Source organism: Corvus hawaiiensis, chromosome 1 (assembly GCF_020740725.1).
Source record: "Corvus hawaiiensis isolate bCorHaw1 chromosome 1, bCorHaw1.pri.cur, whole genome shotgun sequence".
Classification (NCBI taxonomy): domain Eukaryota; kingdom Metazoa; phylum Chordata; class Aves; order Passeriformes; family Corvidae; genus Corvus; species Corvus hawaiiensis.
Genome location: NC_063213.1, coordinates 16,732,604 through 16,759,611, shown reverse-complemented (window position 1 = coordinate 16,759,611; position 27,008 = coordinate 16,732,604). Strand labels below are relative to the sequence as shown.

General features: G+C 42.3%; 2 protein-coding genes across 7 annotated transcripts in view; one reads left to right on the top strand and one right to left on the bottom strand.

The window, feature by feature from the left end:
- LOC125321430 (amyloid beta precursor protein binding family B member 1 interacting protein) overlaps positions 1–16,037 on the top strand; it is a 72,180-nt gene extending 56,143 nt beyond the window's left edge. For both annotated transcript variants that reach the window (XM_048294265.1, XM_048294275.1), the window contains exons 11-14: positions 358–456; positions 1,369–1,486; positions 12,254–12,351; positions 14,338–16,037. In XM_048294265.1, coding sequence (XP_048150222.1) covers positions 358–456; positions 1,369–1,486; positions 12,254–12,351; positions 14,338–14,868 — 846 coding nt within the window. In that variant the 3' untranslated portion in view covers positions 14,869–16,037. The remainder of the gene's footprint in view (positions 1–357; positions 457–1,368; positions 1,487–12,253; positions 12,352–14,337) is intronic.
- A 256-nt stretch (positions 16,038–16,293) lies between these two features.
- LOC125321483 (protein adenylyltransferase SelO-like) overlaps positions 16,294–27,008 on the bottom strand; it is a 27,103-nt gene continuing 16,388 nt past the window's right edge. For 3 of the 5 annotated variants that reach the window (XM_048294402.1, XM_048294418.1, XM_048294409.1), the window contains 4 exons: positions 25,888–25,967; positions 25,000–25,043; positions 21,014–21,093; positions 16,294–20,688 (listed from right to left, as the gene is read on the bottom strand). In XM_048294402.1, the coding sequence (XP_048150359.1) occupies positions 20,566–20,688; positions 21,014–21,093; positions 25,000–25,043; positions 25,888–25,967 (327 nt within the window). In that variant the 3' untranslated portion in view covers positions 16,294–20,565. Of the gene's footprint in view, positions 20,689–21,011; positions 21,094–24,999; positions 25,044–25,887; positions 25,968–27,008 lie in introns of those variants that run through there. The other 2 variants (XM_048294429.1, XM_048294438.1) reach the window with 2 other exon arrangements.

The window sequence follows — 27,008 nt, the reverse complement described above, 5'->3', positions numbered from 1 at the left end:
ACAGACCACAAAATGAGAAACAGAATTTCTTCTAGTGTTTGTGCATTGAGTGTTAAACCTTGAACCAGAGCAGTTGTAGACTTCATTGAACTCTATATCACTGTTACAATTCTGAAGCCCTTGAATTCATATTACAATGCATTTAAATGATTTTAAGCAAAAGCTGCCAATGGCAACTTGTGTATAGTTCATAATCACCATGGGTTTTATATTTTCTTATATTCTGTTTTTGCTGCCTTTTTTTTCCAAATCATCTTCATGATGTGTTTTCACAGGGTCATTGTGTGGTGCCTTCAGACCTTTGTATAGTGATTTAATTTCTGTGTTTGTCTTATTTTATGAATTACTATCTTTCAGCACCCCCAGATTCAAAAGGAGTCACAATACATCAAGTACTTGTGCTGTGATGATAAAGCAACCCTGCATCAGTGGGTAACAGGAATAAGAATTGCCAAGGTGAGATTAAAAGTAAATTTACTTTAATATGTTTTCTGTAAAATCAGGTCTTCCTCAGGTTACTGACTGTCATCACCTCAACTGGAAATGCTGTGACAAGAATGGACATTCATGCTAATTTTACCATAGAAACAAAGATCAGAAGTGCATGATGAGGATGGATTTGCTGAATGTCCCTGCACCTTAGCTATCAGTGTCTTTTTCTTATTAACACAGGAGTTCAGTAGCTATAAAACTCATATACTCATAAAACTTACTGCACAGTTATCTGGCTCAATAATAATATGCTGTGGCTAAAAATGTGCAAGCTCTGGTCAGTCCAGTGGGGACATTTTTCAGACAGTCCTACCCAAATTGTCTGTCTCACTCTGTTCAAAAAGATCCTAATTGACAGCCCATTTTTCTTTGTACAAGACATTGAGGGAGATGGATTTATACACAGCCTTGGTATTGGCTGTATTTTCCCATACAGACCCACTCCTCTTATCTGTTAGTTTGGGCTTTTTCCTGACAGTTTTGCTGCAGGGTGACATATAACAAAGGTGTGGGGTGAACATCAAATTAATGTTGTGTCTTACACTGACAGAGCTGTTTGCTCTAGAGCCTGGAATTCAGTGTCTCAAGTCTCCAGTTTGAAAATGTAATACCTGGAAAACGACTGGAAAAAGATACTTACTGAGAACAGTTGATTTTAAAGCCAAGGACTGTGTTTGGTCATGGGGATTCATGTTTTATTGCGCTGTTACTGAGATGCTTTTCACCTGGCCCTGCATGGAAAAGGGCACACTACTTGTATAAAGATACTTTTTAACAAAACTAGGTAGGAAGAAACAGGGTTAGAAAAGTTGTCCAAGAGCAAAAAAAATGTTTGGCCTATATCAAGCTCATATTACGGTTTTGATTGTTTTGCAGTATGGCAAGACTCTCTATGACAATTACAAATGTGCAGTGAAGAAAGCTGGCTTGTCCTCTCGGTGGGTGAATCAAAAAGTGATGGAACCAGCTACCCCTGCAGGATCCTCATCAGCAGGTATTGATACTGTCACAGCAGTTGAAGTCACATTTATTGTCCCCTTCTACTATGTTGCATAGTCATTGTTCAGAAAAGCCACCCATGGATTCAGCAAGATGTCTTTTTATAGACAGGCCAGTGTAGCTTTGGTCTAAGCCCAGCAGCAGAGCTCTCACTTTACAGTTAGAACTTGGAGAATACAAAGACAGTTCACTGAAGATCAGTTTAAATCTGCATAACTTAATAAGGTATTTTTCTGTCGGCATCTGAATCCTTTATCCTCCATCTACATTTTGCAGACTGATGGTCCATGTCTTGAAACTTTCTGTTTGCCCATCTCTATACTGGCTGTGTTGGAGTTTTTCTTCCCATCAATAAAAGGGATGAGTGGGAGATTCTGAGATTGATCATTATAGAAAGATTATTACAGGGTGAGCCACTCCCTTTCCTAGCCTTTCACTGATTGCCATGGTAGCAATGTGGGTGTTAGGGCACAAGAGTAAGAAAGGATTGGGTTATTTTCTAACCTTACTTTTCCAGTAGCTTCATCATACTGCTGTTACTGATCTTACCATGATAGAAATACAACAGTGAATGATACTAGTTGTAACTTGCATGACTAATTTTAGTTTACGTGCTTAAGATATGCTTTATTAGGAAGGGTATGCTGGCTAAGTATTTACTGTCTTAAGACAGGCAAAGTCAAAATCACTGTTGGCAGTTAATAATCTGACTTCTCATGTAGACAACTCAAACACCTTTCTAGGGCTTCAGTTCACCTTTTCTGAGTACATGTGAGATAGAGGGTGGTCTTCCTACTATTCCTTGGAGTTAAATCATGTTAGTAAATACACGTCTGGGATGGGGAGATGCAATAACAGACTGTTTTGAGATCAGGGAGGTTCCGGATTGGGGGGAGGGGGGGTGTTTTTAAGGGCTTGTTTTACTTCTCATTATCCTGCTCTGATTTTGTTGGTAATAAATTCGCTTTATATCTCTAAGTTGAGCCTATTTCACCCTTGATGTTTGGTGAGTGATCTCTCCTGGTCCTTATCTGAACCCATGAATCCTTACTTAAATTTTCTCTCCTCTGTCTCTCTGTTCTCTGCTGCAGAGAGGAGTGAGTGAGTGGCTTTTGTGGGTGCCTGGCATCCAGCCAGTGTCAACCCTCGACAGGAGGAAGTTTGGGTTGACTCAGTTGACTGAGGGTGGGTGGGACAGTTGTGGAACATTGTGTTCAAGTGCTGACAGCAGTAGAGAGGGTGGCTGGCCAGGGGGGCTCCATGCTGGTGCTGCCATCTGTCCTGGATATGGGCAGGACTGAGGCCTTATAAAGGCTGTATATACATCTGTGTGACTTCAGCTCCTTAATAGAATCTAGGAACATTGCATGTGTTCAACAGAATATACTGCTAATTTTAACTAATGGATTGCATTAAATGGTTAAGTAGCCTGGAAAGATTTTAGTCATGTATACTGTCTCTATGGAAATATCTCTGAAGGATCATTAGTGTTCTAATTGAGGCAAGTCACTGTGGTTCTGGGTATCTTCCAGTTTTCTGGAAGATACCCAGACTGTATTCAGCTGTATAGTCATAGCTGCCCTATATAAAACCTGGGGCCTGACTATGCTACTAGAACTGCCTGACTGTGAGCAGTGGTTGGTTTGTGCTTTGGAAATGGAACAGAGCATGTTCACTTCTTTTCAGATGGCTCTATAGCCATTTGTATGGCCTGACTTCAGTATAGGCTAAAATCTGCTATAGAAAACTACAGTCCTGTGTGAACTGAGCAGGGGCTGTACTCTGTTAACTTCAGTGGCAGCCAAGAAAGGCAGGTGAAACTTCTGTTCTCACATATCATCTAGCCACTATTCCCTGGACACACTGCTGTAGTCAGCATTTGTATATTCACATATACCCCAGCTTGTGTAGTCTGTGGCTCTAAGGTGTCCCAGGTGCATCTCAGTCAAAATATGTTATTTCCTTCTCTGCCTTACTGTGTGCCTTTGGACACTAAAAAAATCAGTGTATGTAGTGGTCCTGCACAATATCATGATGTTTGAAAGATAGAAGATGTTGCTTTATTCAGATGTTCCTTATCACTACAAGGATAAATATTTTGCATTTAGGTATCTATATTTTTAATTATTTGGACTACCTTTTTTTTTTTCTTAAAACAAATGCTAAATCACCTTAAAATTTTGAAGAAATTGACTTGTAAAGAATACTATAACATTTAAATTAAAAATAAACCTTAAGAATAGAATGCACGGGCTCGCATACTATATTGTCTGGGAGTCCATTAGCTGTCTGGCAGGAGATGATGTATCAAGTGTTGCTATCAAGTCTTGCATAGTTAATGAAAGCCATTAACAGAAGAAGTAACAGATTACCATGTCCCAGCCTTCTGTTATATCATTTTTGCCAAGTAGAACACCATACCTTGCACTAGATAGAGTGGATCTTTCTCTGCTCTCCTTCATTTAGTTAAATCTCAGTATGACTGAGGGCAGCAACATCTTTGAGCAGTGTGAAGACCGAACTCCTGCTCTGCTGTGAACAGCAGACAAAAGGAGGTGAGACAGTAACTTGCTCCACTTGAGGGAGCAGAACCCCTCTGGGCACAGAACCCAGGGGAGGAAGGAGAGCCACAAGGTTGGTTTTATCTCTTTGTTGACTTCCATGTTAATTCTTCAACACCACAAAATTGTAGTTTGAATGATCCAAATGGTACTTTGGATTAAATACGCTGAACAACATGCAGGCACAGGTATAAAACCTAAGGACGTCAGACCACCTTCTGTCATCCCTTGAAGCCTAAATAGCTGTAGTAAATTAGGCACACTGCAGAGTTAGTCTTGCTTCTCTGCCAGTCATGTGATTTGCAGGCATGGCAATAAAAATAATTTATTCTATTTCTTATCATATTCATGGAACCTCTTTGCTAATCAATAAAGTACACGTTAAGATTAAAGCCATTGTTGTGCTTAATCTACACTGTAGACAGCTAAGGGTTCACTAACATCTGAGAAGTACATGAGTGGAACTTTACTGGATCTCAGAACTGTAAATTATAATAGAGCTAAGGCAGTCATTAAGGTTTACAAATATATTTCTCTAGGCACCAAACACTGTCTACTACTTTGACACATTGTCTCGGTTTTGAAAGACAGGTGTCTGCTAAGGAAGGCAGAGGCCCCCCTTGAAGTGGCAGATATAACCCCTTTTCCCTCCAAGTTATTATATTTTGAAATCAAGGGCCTTTAGGCAAAGATGTGGGAAATAGGAATAACAGTTCTTTACTATATATATATATGTATATAACCAGTCAAACAAAACAACAACAACTCTGGCAGTAACAGCAATCACAAACCCAGTCCCAGCCTTCTCGGCTGTCAGGCCCTTTCCCCTCGGGTGCAGTTCCGCTCGCAGCCGGCAGGGGCGCTGGCGGCTCCCGGTGAGCAGGGCAGGTGCGATGGTTCCCCCGCGGCTGCAGGGGGCGCTCCGGAGCGAGCTCGGGAAACCCGCGGCTCTGGTGCCCTGGGATCCCGGGAAGGATGGAACAAAGGCTTCACAAACCGCTGGGCAGTTGATCCCGGGCTCTCAGGAACAGCAGGCTGGAATGGCAGGGACGAACGCAAATCCCGGGTGGCAGACGAGATGTATCCAGATGGGAAAAACCACGGAGGCCCAGGCAGGCAGGGCGAGCAGGGCTACAGCGTAGCGAAAACTCGAAACAGCAGCGGGGCAGGACAGCCACAGCTCGGTCTCCAGCAGGGCAGGGAAAAGCGGCTTTTGGGGTCCCAGCGTTGCTTCCAGCAGGAAGAAAGAACGGCCAAAAAGAAAGCAGCAGCAGCTCCTTTCTCTGCAGCTTCTCTCTCCGGACGCTCAGAGCGAACTGTCCCCACACCCAGGTGTAGACAAAAGAGTAGCCAGGCCCGCCCCACTCCCCTTTTTGTCTTTCTTAAGTACAGCTATTTGTCCCCTAGCAACATGCATATGGGAGAAAATTCCTTTAACAGGAAAACCTAAGACTAAACTAAAACCCCAACATTATCCACCCCGAATTTTTTCCCATACTAACATGTTACATGAAACTTAACTTTTTTTTAACCATATAAATCTATGCATTACCCAAATTATATACAAATATACATGCTGATACTGATACAAGTACAGAGCCATGGGTAGTTCACCCTAAAACAAGGTCCTCTTGAGGTAAGCATCGGGTCTCTCCATCCTTTTGCATCACCCACCAGGTGCAACCTGGTCCCTGAGCAAAAACAACCCCACGGATGGGTTTGTCTTTGCTCAAGGCAGACTTTACCCAAACAGTTTTTCCAAGCATACCTCTCATGTGCACCACTGGAACCTTATCCCCGTCTGTTGTTTGTAGGGGTTCGGATTGGGCAGGGCCTGCTCGGCTGGTGGAACCTCGAGTGTTAACTAACCAGGTGGCTCTTGCTAAATGCATCTCCCAGTTTTTGAAAGTCCCCCCACCCAGTGCCTTCAAGGTGGTTTTAAGCAGTCCATTACACCGCTCAACCTTCCCAGCTGCTGGTGCATGGTAAGGGATGTGGTACACCCACTCTATGCCATGTTCTCTAGCCCAGGTGTTTATAAGGCTGTTCTTGAAATGAGTCCCATTGTCAGACTCGATTCTCTCAGGGGTGCCATGCCTCCAAAGGACTTGCTTTTCCAGGCCCAGGATGGTGTTCCGGGCAGTAGCATGAGGCACAGGGTAGGTCTCCAGCCACCCAGTGGTGGCTTCTACCATTGTGAGCACATAGCGCTTGCCTTGGCGGGTTTGAGGCAGTGTGATGTAATCAATCTGCCAGGCCTCCCCATACTTGTATTTGGACCATCGCCCGCCATACCACAGAGGCTTCACCCGCTTGGCCTGCTTGATCGCAGCGCATGTCTCACAGTCATGGATAACCTGGGAGATACTGTCCATGGTTAGATCCACCCCTCGGTCTCGTGCCCACTTATAGGTGGCATCTCTGCCCTGATGGCCTGAGGCATCATGGGCCCATCGAGCTAGGAACAGTTCTCCTTTATGTTGCCAATCCAAGTCTATCTGGGACACCTCTATTTTCGCAGCCTGATCTACCTGTTTGTTGTTACGATGTTCTTCATTAGCCCGGCTCTTGGGGATGTGAGCATCTACATGACGGACTTTCACGGATAGCTTCTCTACCCGAGTGGCAATGTCTTTCCACTCTTCAGCAGCCCAGATTGGTTTTCCTCTGCGCTGCCAGTTTGCCTTATTCCACCTTTCCAGCCAACCCCACAGAGCATTGGCTACCATCCATGAATCAGTGTAGAGGTAGAGCTTTGGCCACTTCTCTCTTTCAGCTATGTCCAGAGCTAATTGGACAGCTTTGAGCTCAGCAAATTGGCTCGATCCACCTTCTCCTTCAGTGGCCTGTGCAACTTGTCGTGTGGGGCTCCATACAGCGGCTTTCCATTTCCAGCTAGCGCCTACAATTCGGCAGGAACCATCAGTGAAGAGGGCGTATTGTCTTTCACTCTCTGGTAGCTCGTTATATGGTGGGGCTTCTTCGGCACGTGTCACCTGCTCCTCTTCTTCTTCAGAAGATAACCCAAAAGTCTCACCTTCTGGCCAGTTTGTAATTATTTCCAAGATCCCAGGGCGACTTGGGTTTCCAATTCGGGCGCGCTGCGTGATGAGGGCAATCCATTTGCTCCAAGTAGCGTCGGTGGCGTGATGCGTGGAGGGAACCTTTCCTTTGAACATCCACCCCAGCACCGGTAGTCGGGGTGCCAGGAGGAGTTGTGCCTCAGTGCCGATTACTTCTGAGGCAGCCTGGACTCCTTCATAAGCTGCCAGGATTTCCTTCTCGGTGGGAGTGTAGTTGGCTTCAGATCCTCTGTAGCTTCGGCTCCAGAATCCCAGTGGTCGGCCCCGAGTCTCACCAGGCACCTTCTGCCAGAGGCTCCAGGACAGACCATTGTTCCCGGCTGCAGAGTAGAGCACGTTCTTCACCTCTGGTCCTGTCCTGACTGGGCCAAGGGCTACGGCGTGAGCAATTTCCTGTTTGATCTGGGCGAAGGCTTGCTGCTGTTCAGGGCCCCAGTGGAAATCATTCTTCTTGCGGGTAACCAGGTAGAGAGGACTCACGATCTGGCTGTACTCGGGAATGTGCATCCTCCAGAAACCTATAGCGCCTAGGAAAGCTTGTGTTTCCTTCTTGTTGGTCGGTGGAGACATTGCTGTGATCTTATTGATGACCTCAGTGGGAATCTGACGTCGTCCATCTTGCCACTTTACTCCCAGGAACTGGATCTCTCGGGCAGGTCCCTTGACCTTGCTCTTCTTGATGGCAAAACCAGCTTGCAGGAGAATTTGAATTATTCTCTCTCCTTTCTCAAACACTTCGGTTGCGGTGTTCCCCCACACAATGATGTCATCAATGTACTGCAGATGTTCTGGAGCCTCACTCTTTTCTAGTGCAGTCTGGATCAGTCCATGACAGATGGTGAGACTGTGCTTCCACCCCTGGGGCAGTCGGTTCCAGGTGTACTGCACGCCCCTCCAGGTGAAGGCAAACTGAGGCCTGCACTCTGCTGCCAGAGGAATGGAGAAGAATGCATTGGCAATGTCAGTAGTGGCGTACCACTTTGCTGCTTTGGACTCCAGCTCGTACTGGAGCTCCAACATGTCTGGCACGGCAGCGCTCAGCGGTGGAGTCACTTCATTCAGGGCACGATAGTCCACAGTCAATCTCCATTCCCCGTCAGACTTGCGCACAGGCCAGATGGGGCTGTTGAAGGGTGAGTGGGTCTTGCTGACCACCCCTTGACTCTCCAGCTCGCGGATCATCTTGTGGATGGGGATCACAGCATCTCGATTTGTCCGATACTGCCGGCGGTGCACTGTCGAGGTGGCAATTGGCACTCGTTGCTCTTCCACTTTCAGGAGCCCAACTGCAGAAGGATTCTCAGATAGTCCAGGCAGGGTGTTCAATTGCCTAATGCCCTCTGCCTCCACAGCAGCAATCCCAAATGCCCACCTGAGTCCTTTTGGGTCTTTGTAGTAGCCATTCCGGAGGAAGTCTATGCCCAGAATACACGGGGCCTCTGGGCCGGTCACAATCGGATGCTTTTGCCACTCCTTCCCAGTCAGGCTCACCTCAGCTTCCAAAAGGGTCAACTGCTGTGATCCCCCGGTCACCCCAGCGATGGATACAGGTTCTGCCCCCACATGTCCCGATGGCATTAAAGTACATTGTGCCCCAGTATCAACCAATGCATCATATTTTTGTGGCTCTGATGTGCCAGGCCATCGGATCCACACCGTCCAGAAAACTCGGTTCTCCCGTGCCTCTTCCTGGCTAGAGGCAGGGCCCCTCTAGCCCTGGTTATCATTCTTTCCCTGGGCGTACATGCTCGAGGTACCTTCAAGGGGATCCGACATATCATCCTCCCTTCTGTAATACCTGGCAGCTCGGTCACAGGAGGCTGAGGCTACCTTCACCTTAGCGGAACCCCCTCGGTTAGTGCCTCCCTCCTTGAGTTCACGCACCCGCGCTGCCAGGGCAGAGGTGGGTTTCCCATCCCACCTTCTCATGTCTTCCCCATGCTCACACAGGAAAAACCACAGCTCAGCTCGTGGGGTGTACCCTCTCTCTCTAGCAGGGGGACGACGGGCTCTGACTTGGGGGCCTGTGACTCGCACTGGTGCCACACTGACCCTCCTCATCTCCTCCCTCATCTCCTCCCTCATCTCCTCCCTCATTTCCTTCCTCATCTCCTTCATCTCCTCTTTGAGGTCCTGGACCACAGCAGAGACATGAGCTTTCAGCGGGCCATTGATCATGCTGTCATAATGCCTGAGCCTGTTGGCAACAGAGCCCACTGTTTCTCGGGTATTGTCAGCATCAATCGTTGCAATGAAGGTGGTGTATTGCGATGGCCCTAGCCTTGCCAGGTTCCACATCATCTGTCCTGTGCACCTGACCTTATCGGGGTCATTATCATGCTGTCCATCCTTCCCAAAGAGTACCTCTAATATTGCCACCTCTCTTAGCTGTTGGATCCCTTGCTCGAGTGTCTTCCACTGCATTCTATGATGATACTCCTGCATTCTTTCTTTGTGAATAAACCTTTCTCTCACACTCATTAAGAGCCGCTCCCAAAGAGAGAGAGGCCCTGGCTCCCTCACAAATATCTGGTCCACACCTAGGTCCTGGGTCAACGATCCCAGATACCTTGCCTCACCACTATCGAGTTGCACACTTGTGCCCATAAGGTCCCAAACCCGAAGCAGCCAGGTGGTATAAGGCTCACGCCCCCTTCGCACAATGTCGTTTCGCATAGCACGGAGACTGTCGTGCGACAGGGACTCAGTAATGATTTCTGGCTCTGGCTCTGGGGTAGGATCTCTAGTGTCTGGGGCCGTGTCAGGTTCTGGGGTAGGATCTCTAGTGTCTGGGGCCGTGTCAGGCTCTGGAGCAGGATCAGGCTCTGGGGTAGGAACTCTACTCTCGGGGGCCATGTCAGGTTCTGGGGCAGGATCTCTAGTCTCTGGGGCTGGTGTCCGGGTAGATATCCAAGCCAATCTCAACTTATCCTTGAATGCTAAATAGAGTAGGCCTATCAGCAGCAGATGGTTAGTATTCAGAGGGAATTTAAACCCTTCGAAAATTGATGGGGTGGGCCCAAAGAACTGGTTGAGGGGTTGGGAGAAAACTTCCCCTGGTGTCATTTCCTCACAGAAGGTACCATTGTTAACATAACCCCAAAAACATGTGCTCAGTGTGTGATAGCTGTTTATCCATGTGCCCACATTCCGGAGGAAGTTAAAAACCCATGAATTCCTCACCTTCTCGACCCATAACGCAAGCTGGATAACAGCAATGGTAGCCTTAGTCAGAGGACCCATACTCAAGTAAGGAGCTGCAAAGGGGAAGAATATAGCCACGGCTACGTGCCACCCAAACCAGGGTAAACTAGACCACATAGTGCTGCCTAACAAGGTTCCAATATCCAGCACACAAAATAAAGTTATCCAGGAACTGTTATTCCTTTTTTCACCTCTATCTCTTAATGCCCTCAGGCCCCACGTTGGGCGCCAAGATCTGTCTCGGTTTTGAAAGACAGGTGTCTGCTAAGGAAGGCAGAGGCCCCCCTTGAAGTGGCAGATATAACCCCTTTTCCCTCCAAGTTATTATATTTTGAAATCAAGGGCCTTTAGGCAAAGATGTGGGAAATAGGAATAACAGTTCTTTACTATATATATATATGTATATAACCAGTCAAACAAAACAACAACAACTATGGCAGTAACAGCAATCACAAACCCAGTGCCAGCCTTCTCGGCTGTCAGGCCCTTTCCCCTCGGGTGCAGTTCCGCTCGCAGCCGGCAGGGGCGCTGGCGGCTCCCGGTGAGCAGGGCAGGTGCGATGGTTCCCCCGCGGCTGCAGGGGGCGCTCCGGAGCGAGCTCGGGAAACCCGCGGCTCTGGTGCCCTGGGATCCCGGGAAGGGATGGAACAAAGGCTTCACAAACCCCTGGGCAGCTGATCCCGGACTCTCAGGAACAGCAGGCTGGAATGGCAGGGACGAACGGCAAATCCCGGGTGGCAGACGAGATGTATCCAGATGGGAAAAACCACGGAGGCCCAGGCAGGCAGGGCGAGCAGGGCTACAGCGTAGCGAAAGCTCGAAACAGCAGCGGGGCAGGACAGCCACAGCTCGGTCTCCAGCAGGGCAGGGAAAAGCGGCTTTTGGGGTCTCGGCGTTGCTTCCAGCAGGAAGAAAGAACGGCCAAAAAGAAAGCAGCAGCAGCTCCTTTCTCTGCAGCTTCTCTCTCCGGACGCTCAGAGCGAACTGTCCCCACACCCAGGTGTAGACAAAAGAGTAGCCAGGCCCGCCCCACTCCCCTTTTTGTCTTTCTTAAGTACAGCTATTTGTCCCCTAGCAACATGCATATGGGAGAAAATTCCTTTAACAGGAAAACCTAAGACTAAACTAAAACCCCAACACACATACAGCTTTTAAAAATGCTACACTAAACTGGAGAGTATTTAATCCTCATCAGACTACACAGGGGCCAAGGATTTTTTATAATTAAACTTATAAATTTGTCATTTGGTCTCACATTCACTTAATCCATTTGACAGTACTGGGTTATTTATGCATACCCCTTACACAAGCAGAATTGGTGGGCAGGTGTTTTAAAGAGCTTTAACTTAGCCAGCTTCCAGATCCGCACTAATCTGAGAACACAGTGAAGTTCACAGATCTTTTTGATTCCAAATGGGGCAGATGTTTCAGAGCTGGGGAGATGTTTTAGCTTGTTTACTAAAGAAAGTGGATCAGCCCCTCTGTAGGATTTCAGACCTTCCACTCCCATGACTGATTGATATGAAACTATGGTGCTTTTAGTCTTTAGCCTAAATTAAATTAAAAAAAAAAAAAAAAAAGGGGGCAATAAAAACTGGGAATATATAGTAATACTACAGCACACTGCAAACTTCAAACTGCTATTACGAAAGACAGGTATTTTAATGTAAGGTACTTACAGATTTTAATGTAAGCTACTTTATTTTCCTTAACTGAATATGAAAAGTCACAAAATGAGCTTGAAGTAGAAAACAGATTTTACTAAGTTATGTATAAAAACCCTGTAACAAGTGTTTCCTTGTGGAAGTTGTAAAGAAATTTTTACAGCCTTTTTCTTAGTTGGGTATTCCCTGATTTGGTTAATATCACAAAAACATAACACTGTCTTCCCTCTGGCTCCTCTCCTTATCACAGGTACTGTTCAGTCAAACGGACAGATTCCCCACATGGTTCGTCGTTCCAGTGCAGAATTTCCAGACACTCAGAAGAAAGTGGATACATCCGAAGTACAGGTGAGTAGTTACTACAGTTAAATGTCATCTGTGAATGAGTTCTTCAAGTTTGTTTCCCTTCACCCACTGTCTTCCCCCTCAAAGTGCCAGTGAGAAGGATTTGGCTCCTGGGAAAAGTGGCTGCCCCTCCTCATGCTTTGCACAGTGCAAACAGTGTGTGTGCTGTGCAGAGCCAGGAGCCTCTGATGGGAGGTGAAGGCACAGCTGCCCACTGCTTCTGTTCTTCAGAACAAGCAGCCCTGAGTTCATGTAGCAGGAATAGGAATGTGCCTGCTGGGAAAGTCTCAAAGTGTCTGTGCTGCTAGAACCTTGGTGCCGTGTTCTGTCTCTGCCAAAAAAACCCATCTTTCCTTAGAAACACAAGGCATGCAACAGTGTTTTCAGTAGGGTACACTGCACAGCTGAAGATGAGTGTGTAAGAAAGGAGAAACTGTGAAGAACTAAGGGAAAACATTACATGTTTTCCTTAGGCTCTAAGTGCATTTCTTAGTTAAGCTCCAAATTTTGTGTACTTGCACCATATCTGGCTGTAAAAATATCATAGGGAACAGTATGAGAACCTCAAGAACGTCGTAGAGAAAAAAAGTGTGCATTTGTTTGCAGTTCATTATTCAGTCTCTCCATCATGCATGAAGTGCACAGGACAAATGAAATTAAATTCCTAGGATTTTTTTGTCACCAGCATTACATGTTCTACGCTTCTTGTTTCTGTCTTTGAGTTCCTCCTGTTTCTCTTTTCTGAACCTCACTTCCTCTGGAGCAGATCACATTCTCAGAACTCAGCCAGAGGTTCCCTACTCCTGTGTCTGATTTACTTCCATGTTTGTAGGCAAGGAGTGAGAATTATACATGTTATAATTAGCTCATGTCAGAATTAGTGCTGCTGACTACAGGGATGCAGAGCACTTTTCTCTAGAAGCAGCAAACAAACAGGAGGAACTAGAGATCTGTGTGCAGCCACTGGGCTTCGATCTCATTGCAATTGCAGACATGGTGGGATAGCTCCCGTGCCTGGAATGTTGTCAGGAAGGGCCACGTGCTGTTTAGGAGAGACAGACCAGGAAGGTGCAGTGGTGGAGTTGCCCTCTATGTGAGGCAACACTTGGAGTGTACCAAGCTCTGCCTTGGTGAGGTTAAAAGGGCAGACTAGTAAGGGTGACATCATTGTGGGTGCTTGCTACAGGCCACCTGATCAGAAGGAGGAAGTGGATGAGGCCTTCTACAGGCAGCTGGAAGCAGCCCCACAGTCACAGGCCCTGGTTCTTGGGAGGCTTTAACTACCCTGACATCTGGAGAAGCAAAACAGTGAAGCACAAACAGGAGGTTCCTGGAAAGCACTGATGACAGCTTCCTGTCACAGGTAGTGGAGGATCCCACAAGGAATGCTGTGCTCCCCGACCTTATACTAACAAACAGGGAAGGCCTTGTTGGACATGTGAAGGTTGGGGCAGCCTTGGCTGCAGAGACCATGAGATTGTAGAGTTTAGTATTGAAGGGAGAGGATGCAAGACAGAGAGCAAGATTTTAACCAGGGACTCCAGGAGAACTAACTTTAGCATCTTTAGGGATCTTCTTGGAAGAATCCCATGGGAGAAGGCCCTGAAGGGGAGTCCAAGAGAGGTGGTCGATATTCAAGGATCATTTCCTCCAGGCTCAAGTACAATGCAACCCAAAGATACGTCCTTGATGTTAGTCTTACTAACTGCAATTATTTGAAATTTTAGAAGTACTCATCTTCTGAGGACAACATTCAAAGAAGTACTATGACTGGCAACAGGGAGGTTTCCACTGTTAAACCTCTGTAGGCAGCTCTGGGAAGAAAATAAAATACTATTTTCACATTTCAGGCAAAATGTACTCTACTTCATTTCCCTGTCTACTACACTCTCCCCATGTATTTTCACATCTTTTTATGTTCTTTGGCAGTGGCATTAGTTTACACATTCACTGACTGTGTCTGTCCTCTTTTTTTTCTGCTTATTAAAGGCTGAAACAAATAATGCCAGTGCACCTGGCCTGGCACAGCCATTGCTGAGGCCACAGAACATCCAGAGTAAGAGGACCTCACTGCAGCCTCCTCCTCCACCTGAAAGGCGTTCATCTGCTATTTCTGCTTCACCAGTTCTACCCTCCAAAGTGAAACGAGACAGCGGCATTTTCCTAACAGATCCAGAGAGCTTTCCAGCACCACCACCTATATTGCAGATTGATTTTCCTCCACCACCACCACCATCCGATTTCTGTGAACCACCTCCTGATTTTGTGCCTCCACCACCACCAGTCTCCAGCAGCAGTAATGGAGATGTGCCATTACCCCCTCCACCCATCTCCAGTAAGCCACCACCACTTCCAACAAAGAAACCTGTGCCACTTCCTCCAAAGAGGCTGGCAAACACAGGACAAGATGAAGAGCCACAGTCAGCAGGGCCACCTCTGATTGCAGGGGGAGGCAAGCAAGCAGATTTCATGTCTGACCTAATGAAAGCTCTTGAGAAAAAAAGGGGCAACAGCTCCTGAAGTCTGGGAGTGGGTAGACTTTAAGACGTAGCTGGTTTTGTGTTGCATCACAGAAGGTCATGCTGGATCAGGCTCCTCCAGGAGGAATTCTCCTTCAGGGTTCCTCTTGAGGGGTCTCAAGAAGGTGGGGCACCCTTTGTCCCCCACTTTTTCCCTGTAACCTGCTCTTTCCCCCTGCACCTCACCATCCCCTGCTCTTAACTCCCGTTCCAGCACCAGGCCAAGGTAAGAATTAGCTGGAGAGTCTTGCTTCCCTCCAAAAGGAAAGCCAGGGATGGTGGAGCAACACTCTGGAGCCAGCCATTTCAGAAAGTGAAATGCATCTGCTGTGGCTGCCTTTTTAATAGAATTGGAGTTGAAGGAGAAATACAATGTCCTCACGCAAATTTTGAGAACTGGGAAGGAAGATCCCTTTTCACAGAATTGCCTTTAAAAGTTCTTTATCAGAAAACTCTCAGCTATGGGGGGTTTTCTTCCAATAAAAAGATGCTTTAAATTTTTTTCTTCAATAGTCTGCTTTAAAAATGAAAAGCTCATCTAGATTATTGTGAGATGCAAGTCAGGGCCACGACCAGTCACTCCAAATGTTATACACTCCTGTTTCTATATACAACTCAGTCATACCTGTCAGCATTCACAGCTGCTGCTTTGAAATCTCATTTACTTGGTTACCTTAGACAAAGAAAAAAATTAATTTTGAAATCATGTATGCTTCCATGGTAAGCAGGGTTTTTTTTCTGTTGGTTAACATTTATCTACAAACTGTACCTAGAAATGATCTGTCTTGTGAAAGGCTTTGTAATTACCTTGTACCTGATAGGAATGTTTCCTCCTACATGTTTTTTTCATTTGTTCTCCCCATTTAATTCTCCGTTGTTCATTTAGGAAGCATTCATTGTTAGTTCTTTAATAAAAATAGCTTCTATTTTGTATCTGTACAAAGTGTCACAGTTAATGAACAGGCATTTTACTGGCAATTGGAACTTCAAATATTTTAAAGAATTTTTGCCTATACGTTCTAGACTTAGTTTTTATTTATTCTGGTCTTTGCCTCTTCTCATGCACACTTGACCTTTTAAGGTATCTTCAGCAATATGTTTCTGTATTTTGAATTATAAAAAAGCATAAAAAGTGTGGGATCTAAATAAATAAATAAATAAATAAATACAGGGGGTGAGCATGCTGTGTTTGACAAAATGGATTCCTAGATCCAGAAGTGGTGGTGGAGGCAGGAGAATGACAAGCTGGTGGCAGTGCCACAGACTGTGTTTTGGGTCATCTCTAGTCTTATTTGTGGCTTAAGGTTGGTTTGTCAATACTCACATACCTGCATAACAAGCTTAGCAGAGTAAGAAAGCTTGTAACCATGTCTTCATACAGAACCTTTACCCTTGAAATTACTTCCTTTTAAAAAAAAATATTTTATTAATTTAATTTAATTTTATTTTATGCTGAAAACAATGTTTGAAACCACATGCATTTCTTCCTGAAATGATTTTGCTTTAAACACTGTGTTAAGCTGACACAGAGAGTCCATCCAGCTGTTAATGGTATTTGAGCTCCCTTGCTTTCAGCTGAACTGAGCAAAAAGCTCTCACCAAGAGAACTATGCCCACCACTAACAAAAGTGTCACCTGGAAGTCTTGAACTGACATGCTGGGACATTCAAAAGGTATCTCAGCACCTTCAAACTGCCAAACTGAGAAATGCTCTCAAGACCAGTGCAAGGCTCATACATTTAGTTGAAGCCTCAGTTCAAAGTGCAGGGTTAAAAATACAAAAATACCAATTAGGTAAGAGGGTTAATACTAGGAGTTAAAAAAAAAAAAGAGGAAAGGATTACTGTTTGCCAATCTCTCTCCATATGTAACTGAAGTAAGCATTATGCAGACTCATTGAAGAGCTTGGTGTCATCTTCTGACAAGGTATTAGGAGTGCACTTTTTTTACATACTTAGGTGACAACAGCTGTCTGCTAGTCAACTATTTTTAAATCAAATGAGTTTTATGAAATACACACCCAGCATCAAAATACAGCAGAATATGACCTTAGAAAAATGTTGCACAATAAGGTCACAACGCACTGAGACTTTTATGTGGCTTTTCTGGCATTCACTCTTCTCAACAGAACTCTCAGCTTCCCACCCTATTTCCTCCCTTCCCTTTTGTTGCAACACAATAAAATTAATTTTATACCTTTTACATCTGCAGTCAATCATAATTCATGCACTTACACAAAAGAAGTTGAACTTTCTTCAAAGCAAAAAAAAAAAAAGCCGACAGAAAATGCCGGAAATCAAGTAAAATGCTATGATTAGACCTCTGTCAACTATTTTGTGTATGTACGTGGTTACACTGAATTTCTAAAACGTACGATTTAAACTCCATTCAAAGAACAAACCTGCCTCCTATTGACACACGATTATCTGGCTTGATCATGTACCAAAATACACTGCAAAATACAAAAAAGATGTTCCAGTGCTGTAATTCAGAGTGTATAAAAAGAAAATCCTTCCACCTCTACCTAACTTACTACCATATAAATGGTCTGTACATCACTAGAGCTTACAGTATTTTAGCCTGCAAAGATCTCAAATTCCAGCATGTTCTTTTTAACCTTTCTCCATTCCTGAAATGGAAGCAGTCTCAGCAGCTGTCATCTCCTTTGGGCTCTTGTATGACTGATATGGAAGAAGGATCTACTTCAAGCAATCACTTTTCCATCAGTCCTTAGGATTAGAAAGGTTAGAGTTACGTGGAAAAGCCCCTACATGGGGGATCAGCACTGCTGCCCTTTTGTAACTGTCCTCTCATAGAGAAGGAGGATGAGAGTACAAATACCGGTTTGATTACCAGCCTCAGTATTGTTATTCCCCATCTGCTCCAGGATCACTGTTGTTTATGTAACATGAAAGATGAAGCAGCTTCAGAACTGCAAGTGGAAGCCAGAGATTTTCAGGGAATAGACCATGAAACATGGTATGAATGTTCACATTGTCATAATAAACCCCAATGATTAAGATCAAGAAGCGGAAAGGGAGGTGGTACAAAATGCTGAGCACAATGTGGGCTCATTTCTCAACTTCTACAAAACAGTTAACAGGTAGTTTTGGGATAACCATATGCTTTAAGTTTTTCATACACTATTTGTTGGCACTTCAAGAGTGGAAAAGTAGAAACGTAAATGAATTGTGGCAAAGCTGCCGGACAGAACTATTGTTGATTGACAGTCTCACAGTAACTGGGAAACGTGTATTGTTTGAGGGAAACACACAGAACACAAGAGATTCAGTACCATTAAGTCTTTAGAATTCTCATGCTCTTGCAGAACAGGCTCAGGAAGTTTGCTCCCCTTTAACAGTCAGTACTGACTGTTATGAAATGAGAATAGTTATTAAAGCCAGATGATGTAAACTCATGGTAAAACTAGGGGAAAGAAAATGGAGATTGGCCTTCATATAAACCAAGAAGACATGACCAAGTCCATGAACGAACTACTGGAAAGAAGAAATAGCTGACCTACTCTCTGCAGCCAGAGGAGTAGTGAAACCAATTTTCAGGGCTTGCTTCATTCTTTCAGGTATTTTTTAAGAACCTGGAAAAAGTGTCACAGGGTGCACAGGGAGCAGAACATGCCACTGTTTGTAAAACAGCTCCTTATTTGAGCTGTTCTGGTTTCACCTTGTGATGCTGGAGGCTTTCTTTACCTGTAACATATGAATGAAGCAGAGGCCCACTTGCCACTAGAAGGATTTACCATGTATAAAACACTTTGAAGAAAAAAGCAGTATAGAAATGCTTTGTATTTATGCAGTTATTCCATGAGGTAAAGATGTACGGGCAGCCATGTTTGTCCCACACACAACAGAAACTTCCCAGATGTTTGGTTAAACATAAATTGGAGTTCTTGCCTTTGACCTAATTGGGAAGTGGGGCCCAAGCTGCAGTGCTGCTGCATTTACCCTGCAGACACAAATATGTTCTCCACATCATCACTTATTTGAGTGTGACCCCCTCCTCCGCAAGTGGCAATGCTGATGTTCCCACACTTCCTCACAACACCATTTTGCTTGGAATTGTCCCAGAAGAGACATCAATGCTAGGGTTCCAGTAGGCCAGAACACAGCCCAGAGCTGAGGGGCTTCCACAGGCCCCCAGCAGCCCACACCTCTGGCTGGAGGTGGTGCCAGCTCTGACACTGATCCCAGTGATGGCAGGAGGGCACTCGCTGCCTGCACAAGGAATGCTAACCCAGGCTGGACTTGCACACGTCTGACGCTCACACTTCAGACTGGATTTTCAGAAAACTGTATTTAAATACCTGTATTGTGCCCCCCATTATGATACTACTATTTACAGTTCAACAACTGCCTTTATATTTCAACAGCTGTATGTCTGAGGGGAAACTGTCCTGAATAATTGTGTTGATTATAGTTAAGAAGGTATTCAAATATTCTTTTAGTCTCTGAAAGATTTGTAATAATACACATTTTTTTCCACATTTTCGGAAATAGATCTGTGAAATTTTAATTATACCACTTAATAGCCTCTGTTTCAGAATCACTGGCACTCAAAAAATTTGGAGATCCTAGAACAAACCATTTTGGTTTTGGGAACAGACAAGGTAAGATCAAGAAGTAACAAAGCCCTCAAATAAGAGATTTTTTCCCTTAAATTTTCTAGCATAATGTTAGACCTGATTGCTGATGTATTAATTTTGGCTTAATTAGACACGTAAAGTTTTGTGGAACTAGAGTATCAAAAAAGAACAAGTAACAAGACCCAGGACTCAAAGACTAGTCTTTCTTACTCAGATGACTTCTATGTAACAGCTTCAGTAGAACTTTAAATACTTTCCCTGCAAGATTTCTGTTAGTCCCTTACAGCACTGGGTGGCTGGGTACAAAAGTGCACTGACCTGACTACATACGTAGTGAGATGCTTCCAAGACAGTCCATTTCCAGGTCCAAACAGTGAATTCTTCCAGAGACTTCATATCTATGCACCAATAATCTTTCTACTACTATCAAAAAGATACTTTCAAAGAGCAGTGGTCCAGGCTTGATAGGCACCTGATACCAGCCAAGATACAAAAACTTATACTGGAGTAAGTCATTCCCAAGACAGACATCTTTGCTAATTATTTCACTGAATTTCCTTTAAATCTCTTGTCAGATGATTGAGACAAAACATAATCAGGATGAGAAAAGGTGTCAAGGTCTAAGATGATCCTCTGTGCCAGGTCTGCAAGATTTAAGAACATTTATGTCTGCAGAATACAACTATATTTGAGCAGTGTGTAAGAGTAAGAGGAAAATTCATCAAAATATTGCATTATTAAAACTAGCTTAGATGGATTTTAAATTGATCAGTCACTAAAAGCTATTAAGACCCACCTGATCAGCCATGAATTTTGAGAGTTTAAGTGTGACAATTTGGCAGAACTTAAATACTGGGACTCAAAGTAACGTGCAGCTGAATGTGAAGGGCAGAGTCGTCAATGCCAATATAATTTGCTGATGCAATCATACACAGTGATGCATTTCTTTAATCTTAAGACTTCATAAGTTGGTCAGGAACAGTAGCAGATTACAGTCCACAAAGTCTAAGGGAGAGATTCCTGTGGCTTGATCCATTAGCCCTATTTGAAGGCTTGAGCTTTGACCTTGATCATTCTTGCTGCTTGTTCAAATTTCCCTCAGGACGAACAGCTCACTTTCAGGTGCTTGGCCCAAGCTGGGGGGTGCAGGGAGTACCCTGCTCTCTCTGCAGCCTCCTGCCTCTGAAAGGGGTGTTGTAAAACCTGCTCTAGGAGCTGAACCTGGAAGCAATTAAAAATGGTTAAGTTTTTATACAAAATGTTTTCTGGTAAACAAGGAAAGTTGTTGCCTTATGCACCCTCCTGGCTCCAGAAATTATCACATGAATTCCTTACTATTATTATTACTACTGTTACTATAGCTGCTACTATTTATGTTATAATTAATGCTATTAATAATTTTGTTAATATTTTAAATAACAATTGGTGTTATATGGTACAATGTTGGTCAAAATGTAGTACAGTTCAAAGTGTAAATGTAAAAATTATTTCATTGGCTATTATGCCAATTATTATTAAATCTGTCAAGAAAAAAAGATAATTTTACCTCTGAGAAATCATTCAAATTAGCTTTTTGCACTGCTGATTCCGCCATCCAATTCCTAAGTATGTATCTAGGATTAACAGCTGAAACCAAGAGTAAATAATGTTAAATTTAGTCAGACATATTCAACAAAAGGAAAACAGTCATTGAAACAAGTCACTGAAATCTTCAAGAAGATTTAGATTTGCAGATCAAGAAAAAAATGCATAAGAAGGAAAAGGAATTAATCAATCTACTTAATTCTATGAGTTGCTAAAAGGGTTTTTCAAACTTGCACTGTCAGTAGTGCCGAAGTGCCAAACAGAAATTAGAGTAGCACAGAACATGACATTGATAACGAAGGATTTCCTGTTAGGAACACCAGCAGGCTTTTCAAGTGTGATGAGTTCACCATGGCCTAGGTTCCTGCTACATTGATGGAAAACGTATTTCAATGTTGTCAATACCTTCCTGGAGATCATAAAAATGAATATTGTATTACTTAATTTAAAAAGTAATTACTAAGATATCCATTAAAGTATATGTACTTAGATATTCCTAAACAAAAGTTTAGCCATAAAAGCCTTTAATGTTACATTTCAGGTGTATTTTTTAGAAACTATTTTTTCAACTTTCCTTTTAATCTCCTGGCTGGGGGCAGGCAGAGTTCCTCAGTTTTTTCCACAGCTGTCTGTCATATCCTTCTGGAAACCCTCCTGTCAACTGCACTGCTTCCCTGCCTTGTTTCAGGATGTTTGTGTCTAATGAGCAGTAGAGAGATTGTAGGGACATTAAAAATGAAACTGCTGAATTAGTAAACCAGGGTATATCCTACAGCAGAGCCACTAACACCTTCTAAAAGGAGTTCTGTCAAACTGTATGCCAAGGAAAATTGTTATAAGCACACATGGCATTAATTACCAAGTTTTTTGCAGATTATGTCAACAAAATTCTTATTTTTGTTTTGCAATTTAAAAGCTAGAATTTTACCTGAGAAAGTTTTCCCTTTAACTAATGATCAAAATAATCTTACAGAACAATTGTAACACTTCAAGCCTGCTTTTATGTCTTAATTTGACACTGGTGTGTATATTTTCCCCAATTCAGTAGGCATTTATTACATTAAGAGATTAGTTAGTGATACCAAAGGCATTTCACCCAGGCACTTGAAACCAAAAGTCTGTGATTTATGGACATACACAAACTTCATCTCCTTCTCTTTCCACTGAAGTCCCCAGTATGTTCATCATTTTATATGAATAAATATTAGTTTTATATATGAATAAACGTTAGTTTTATATATTTCTTTTTAAAAATCCATGGAGCTTTATAAAATATTCTTATAAATATCCATACAGTGTATTTGAAAGAGGGTATTGGAGAAAGCAGAAAATCAAAATTACCATCTCAAACTTCCCTCTACTCAATTCCTCTAATCAAGTAGTTATTACTTTATTTTATTTACAAATAATATATTAGGAGGGGCCACAGACATTCTTCTTTTTCACATCCCCGCTGTCCAGTACGTACTTACACATATTAAAAAAGCCCATGAATACAACTATCTATTGGAAATCCTGATAACCTCTACACAGGCATAACAATAACCTGCCCTGTTAAAAAAACAGTTTTACCACTTGGCAAAACAATTTGCTCTGCCCAAGAATTTGATTTAATCCAGTAAATGGGTTATCAATAGTAAAGTGTAATAACTATTTAAAAAAAATTTTTAAAGGTGAAAAAGTTAACATATGACTCATTCAAAAAATGGTAATTCACATTAGAGCTGTGAGTCATTTTAGCAGGAGAATATTTGTCCCAGAAATAAATTCTTAACAATTGCAAACTGACAGGTTTCACAGTGGTATTAAAAATATCAGTATTTAACACAAGTGACAAGATAATTACGAAAGATTAATAAAAGCCAGGTAAGAAAAGGACAAAGCAAAAGAACTTTTTTGCCCTTTTAAGCATGATCTGGTCTACTCTTTTTACATGCTTCTTTTGTAAAGAAATACAATTATAGACTTGGATTGTCAAAACTTTTCGATCAACTCCAGAAGAGCTAAGTTTAGGCAGTGCAAGATAAAGCACTACAAAGAACTGAAAACTAAATAAAGGGAGAAAAAAAATAAAAATAATGAATAAGTGATCAACTTCAATGATTCAAGATAATGTACTTTGAGAAGTGAGATATTTTATGACACTTACTAACAATTAGGGAAGGGTGATGAATAATGAGGTGTTAATGCCAATATATTCAAGGTCAGTCAAATACAGCAATACACAATTTAGTGGAACTTCCCAACCCACATGAGAATCTGAGGAGCCAGGACAGTTTTGTCTTTAACATGAAATTCTGGGTAAAAATGCAGAGTTAACTGAATTGAGCCAGACTTCTGCTGGAAGTTGTACTGATAAGGACAGCTGTTACAAGCAAATGCTTAAACAAACAAACAAACAAATAAACTAACAACCCAAACAATTTTAAAGAGACCACAGGGGCATGGATGTAAAAATGTAAAAAAGAAAAAAAAAAATCCCAAAAACTTCTGCAAGAAATTTCAGTCACACTGGAATATGGAGCAGCTAGCAAAAATCCAACAAGATTTGCTGATTTTAAATAAAACAATAACAAATGAACATCAGTAGCCTATTATAAATTTTTGCAGCTCTGCAGTATAAATAGAGAGTGATGGTTGATTATATGGAAGAAAACTAACTGAACCATGAATCTTTGCAAATCAAGTTTTGACTGCTACCAAAACAAAGACCATTAGCACAAGTGTGATTTTGGAGGCAAAACCTTTTCCATGTTTCATTTGTCTCCTGTACTATAAGATCCTCTGAGGTGCATGTGGAAAAAACACGATGATGGTTTGCAGAAGAGCATCCACAAACTAGGATCCTTTCTGATTTGGAATAAAACCTCAGAATGTCATGATTTTCTCTAAAAGCAGATTCAAAAGATACAGAAAAATAAGAAGTGTGCTTACACAGTTTTCTGCATTCAATTTTAGCTGAGGAAAACAGGGGAGCTTGAAAACTCAAAATAATAATTGAGCAAAGGGCCTCAGAAACTTACAGTTAAGCTTCTTAACCCTATCAAAAAACAATAAAAGAAATCTTTCTTCTTGGTAGCACTTTTCATATTAACTTCCTAAAAATGCAAATAGAATTTTAAGAAGTGTTCTTTAAAATGGATAGAACTTTTGTTAGAAAATGGGGATGTAAACCTGAAACCATAAATTGTGCCCTCTGTAGTTTTACTATCTCATTACTGGAAGCCAGTGTCAGCCCCTGCCATGTAACTAGCAAATCGATTGGAGCTTTAGAAGAAAGTAGCCAATCAATATCTAACAAAAGAGTGCCACCATTTCCATCCTGCTTTGCAGGAAGCACCCTGCAAAGCAGTGTGACAGTGAAACCTCTTGAGCAGAGTTTGATCAGATCCTGCAGTTCCTTCATTCCCTTTTGCTCATTGATTTTCAGTTGCTCATTGTCTTTTATAGGCAAATTTCACAAATTTACCACAGCTTACTGCAGATCAGAAATATCCCCCTCTGAACAATTCTTGGAATGTCATATCCACTGTTTCTGCTGTGATACCTAACTGCAGTACCTTTCCCATTTTGCATTTAGAATAACTTGGAGAATAAAGCACCTTCCTTTGCCTTCTATGACTAGATAGTCCTTTCACACAGTTTTTTCTCTGGGTGACAGAAAGAAAAAGTGTGTCCCTATCAGAAATCTGAATTCTTTTTAGCATGCAGAAAGGACAGAGACAGACAGAACGAACGTATAGTGTGACAGGATTTGCAGCAATCTTATTCATTATAATATGAGTTTCATTGTTGTAATATGAATATCATTGTAATGAGAGTGTCTCCTCTTCAGAAAAATAGTATACTTTAGTGCTACCCAAAACCAAAAACCTAACACTAAAGAAACATATGTAAATAGATATTTGCCATCTGCAACATATAATTCCTTTGGATTGTTTTACTCACTTGTCATTCTTGTTCTTCTTTTGGTGTCTGAATCACCCTTGTTACTATACATGAAAAACAAACCAAAAGAAGGAAAACAGAAAACACTTTAGCTAGTGAGGGTTATGCTGATTTATTTTTAGAAATATCTTATTTGACTTTCATTAAAATCATTAAGTGTTCTGTATTTGTGTTCAGTGGAAGCCAGTGTGAATCTCTAAGAATGATTAGACTTGGAAAGAACTGCACACTTTTTTGTAGATTTTGTGTCTGGTATTCATTTTTTCCCCTAAAAATTGTATTTACTGAATAAAATTTCCAAGTACCTGATATGTATTTCTTTTCATTACTATTAGCCATGAATACCATATATAACTAAGAAAAAATGTTAGATTCTTTATTGATTTAACACAAAAGAATCTCACATGTTCCTATCTGTGCAACATCGTGGTTTCCAAACACAATCTGTGTACTTGCAACTGTTCAACTTCCATCCCCTGTCACCATAAAGCAACGTTATTACACAGTAAATATATATATATAAACAGTAATTAAACACTATTCATTCCTATGTACTTGCAAAGCCTGTTTGTGATTCTTGGACTGAATCTGTAGGACTTGTATTTTAAGAAAAATTGTTAACCAAAGAAATCTGATCAGGTGCTCAGTGAAGGACAAAGAAAACAGATGACTCCTTCCATGTCATTTTTATGTACCTGTGTGTCCAAACAGAACTACAACAGTAATTACTATTGAATCCAGCACAATCTAGAACCATTAACACAAAAAACGCATATGAAACCATGTTTGGGTCAGTTTATCAGACCCACTAAAGACAATGCAAAATCACTGCAGATTAAAGTTGCCTGCTTCTGGCAAATACACACTTTAAACTGCAATCAGACTTACCTGTTTAATCTCAGGAGGTACATAGTAACCCATTCTGAAAATAATTTGTGTTTACCCAGATCCTGGAGAGCCCAGAACTCCTAAAGAGAAAGAAACAGTTAATGGCAGGTAATCAGAATTCTTTTCCTGTTAAGCAAAAACCAAAGTAAGCAACAAATACTGTGTTTTAACCCCAGCTGGCAACTAAGCCTCACATAACCATTTGCTCATGCTCCCCCCTCACTGGGGGTTTAAAGTAAGGTTAAAAATAAGAAAATGTGTGGGGTGAGATAAGAACAGTTTAATAATTGAAATGATTTTAATAATAACAATAATAATAGTAATAATAATAGCAATGAAAAGGAAAATATCAAAAGGAGTGAGAAATAAAGCCCAAGAGAAACAAGTGATACAAATGAAAAAACAATTGCTCACCAACCAATGCCCAGGCAGTTCCAAGCAGGGTCCCCCAATCAGCTCTCCCCTAGTTTATTTGCTGAGCATGACACCAAGTGGTGTGGGATACCCCTTTGGCCAGTTTGGGTCAGCTGTCCTGGCTCTGTCCCCTCCCAGCTTCCTGTGTACACCCAGCCTCCTTGCTGGCAGGGCACCACAAGAAGCTGAAAAGTCCTTGACTTAGGGTAAGCCCTGCTCAGCAACAGCTAAACCATCAGTGTGCTATCAGCATTATTCTCAATCTAAATCCAAAACACAGCACTATACCAGCTCCTAGAAAGAAAATTAACTCTATCCCAGCTGGAACCAGGACAATGAACAATAAAAGGATTTAAAAGGCAAACATATGATGACCCTTCAAGGAATTTTCTCCCTAAATGTTCTACTAGTATCTTTTCCTCTGTATTCAAATTATTTATTTTTCCTAGCATGATACATCCATAGTAATCCATCTCTGTTATGACAAATTTTACCTAAACACCTCTAGCACTTTACCCCTGTTTTTCCTTGGCTTATTGTCTAACTTATTTCATTTTTTAAGCAACATTACTACAGGTTTTGCTCTTCTGAGACTTGTACATGGGTCAGATCTATTTGTAGAGATTTTTTTTTCAACAAAAATAGTGCAATAAGCAAAATATGTTGATAAAGAAAAGGTGGAGAAAAAGGGAAACGAATACAGGGAT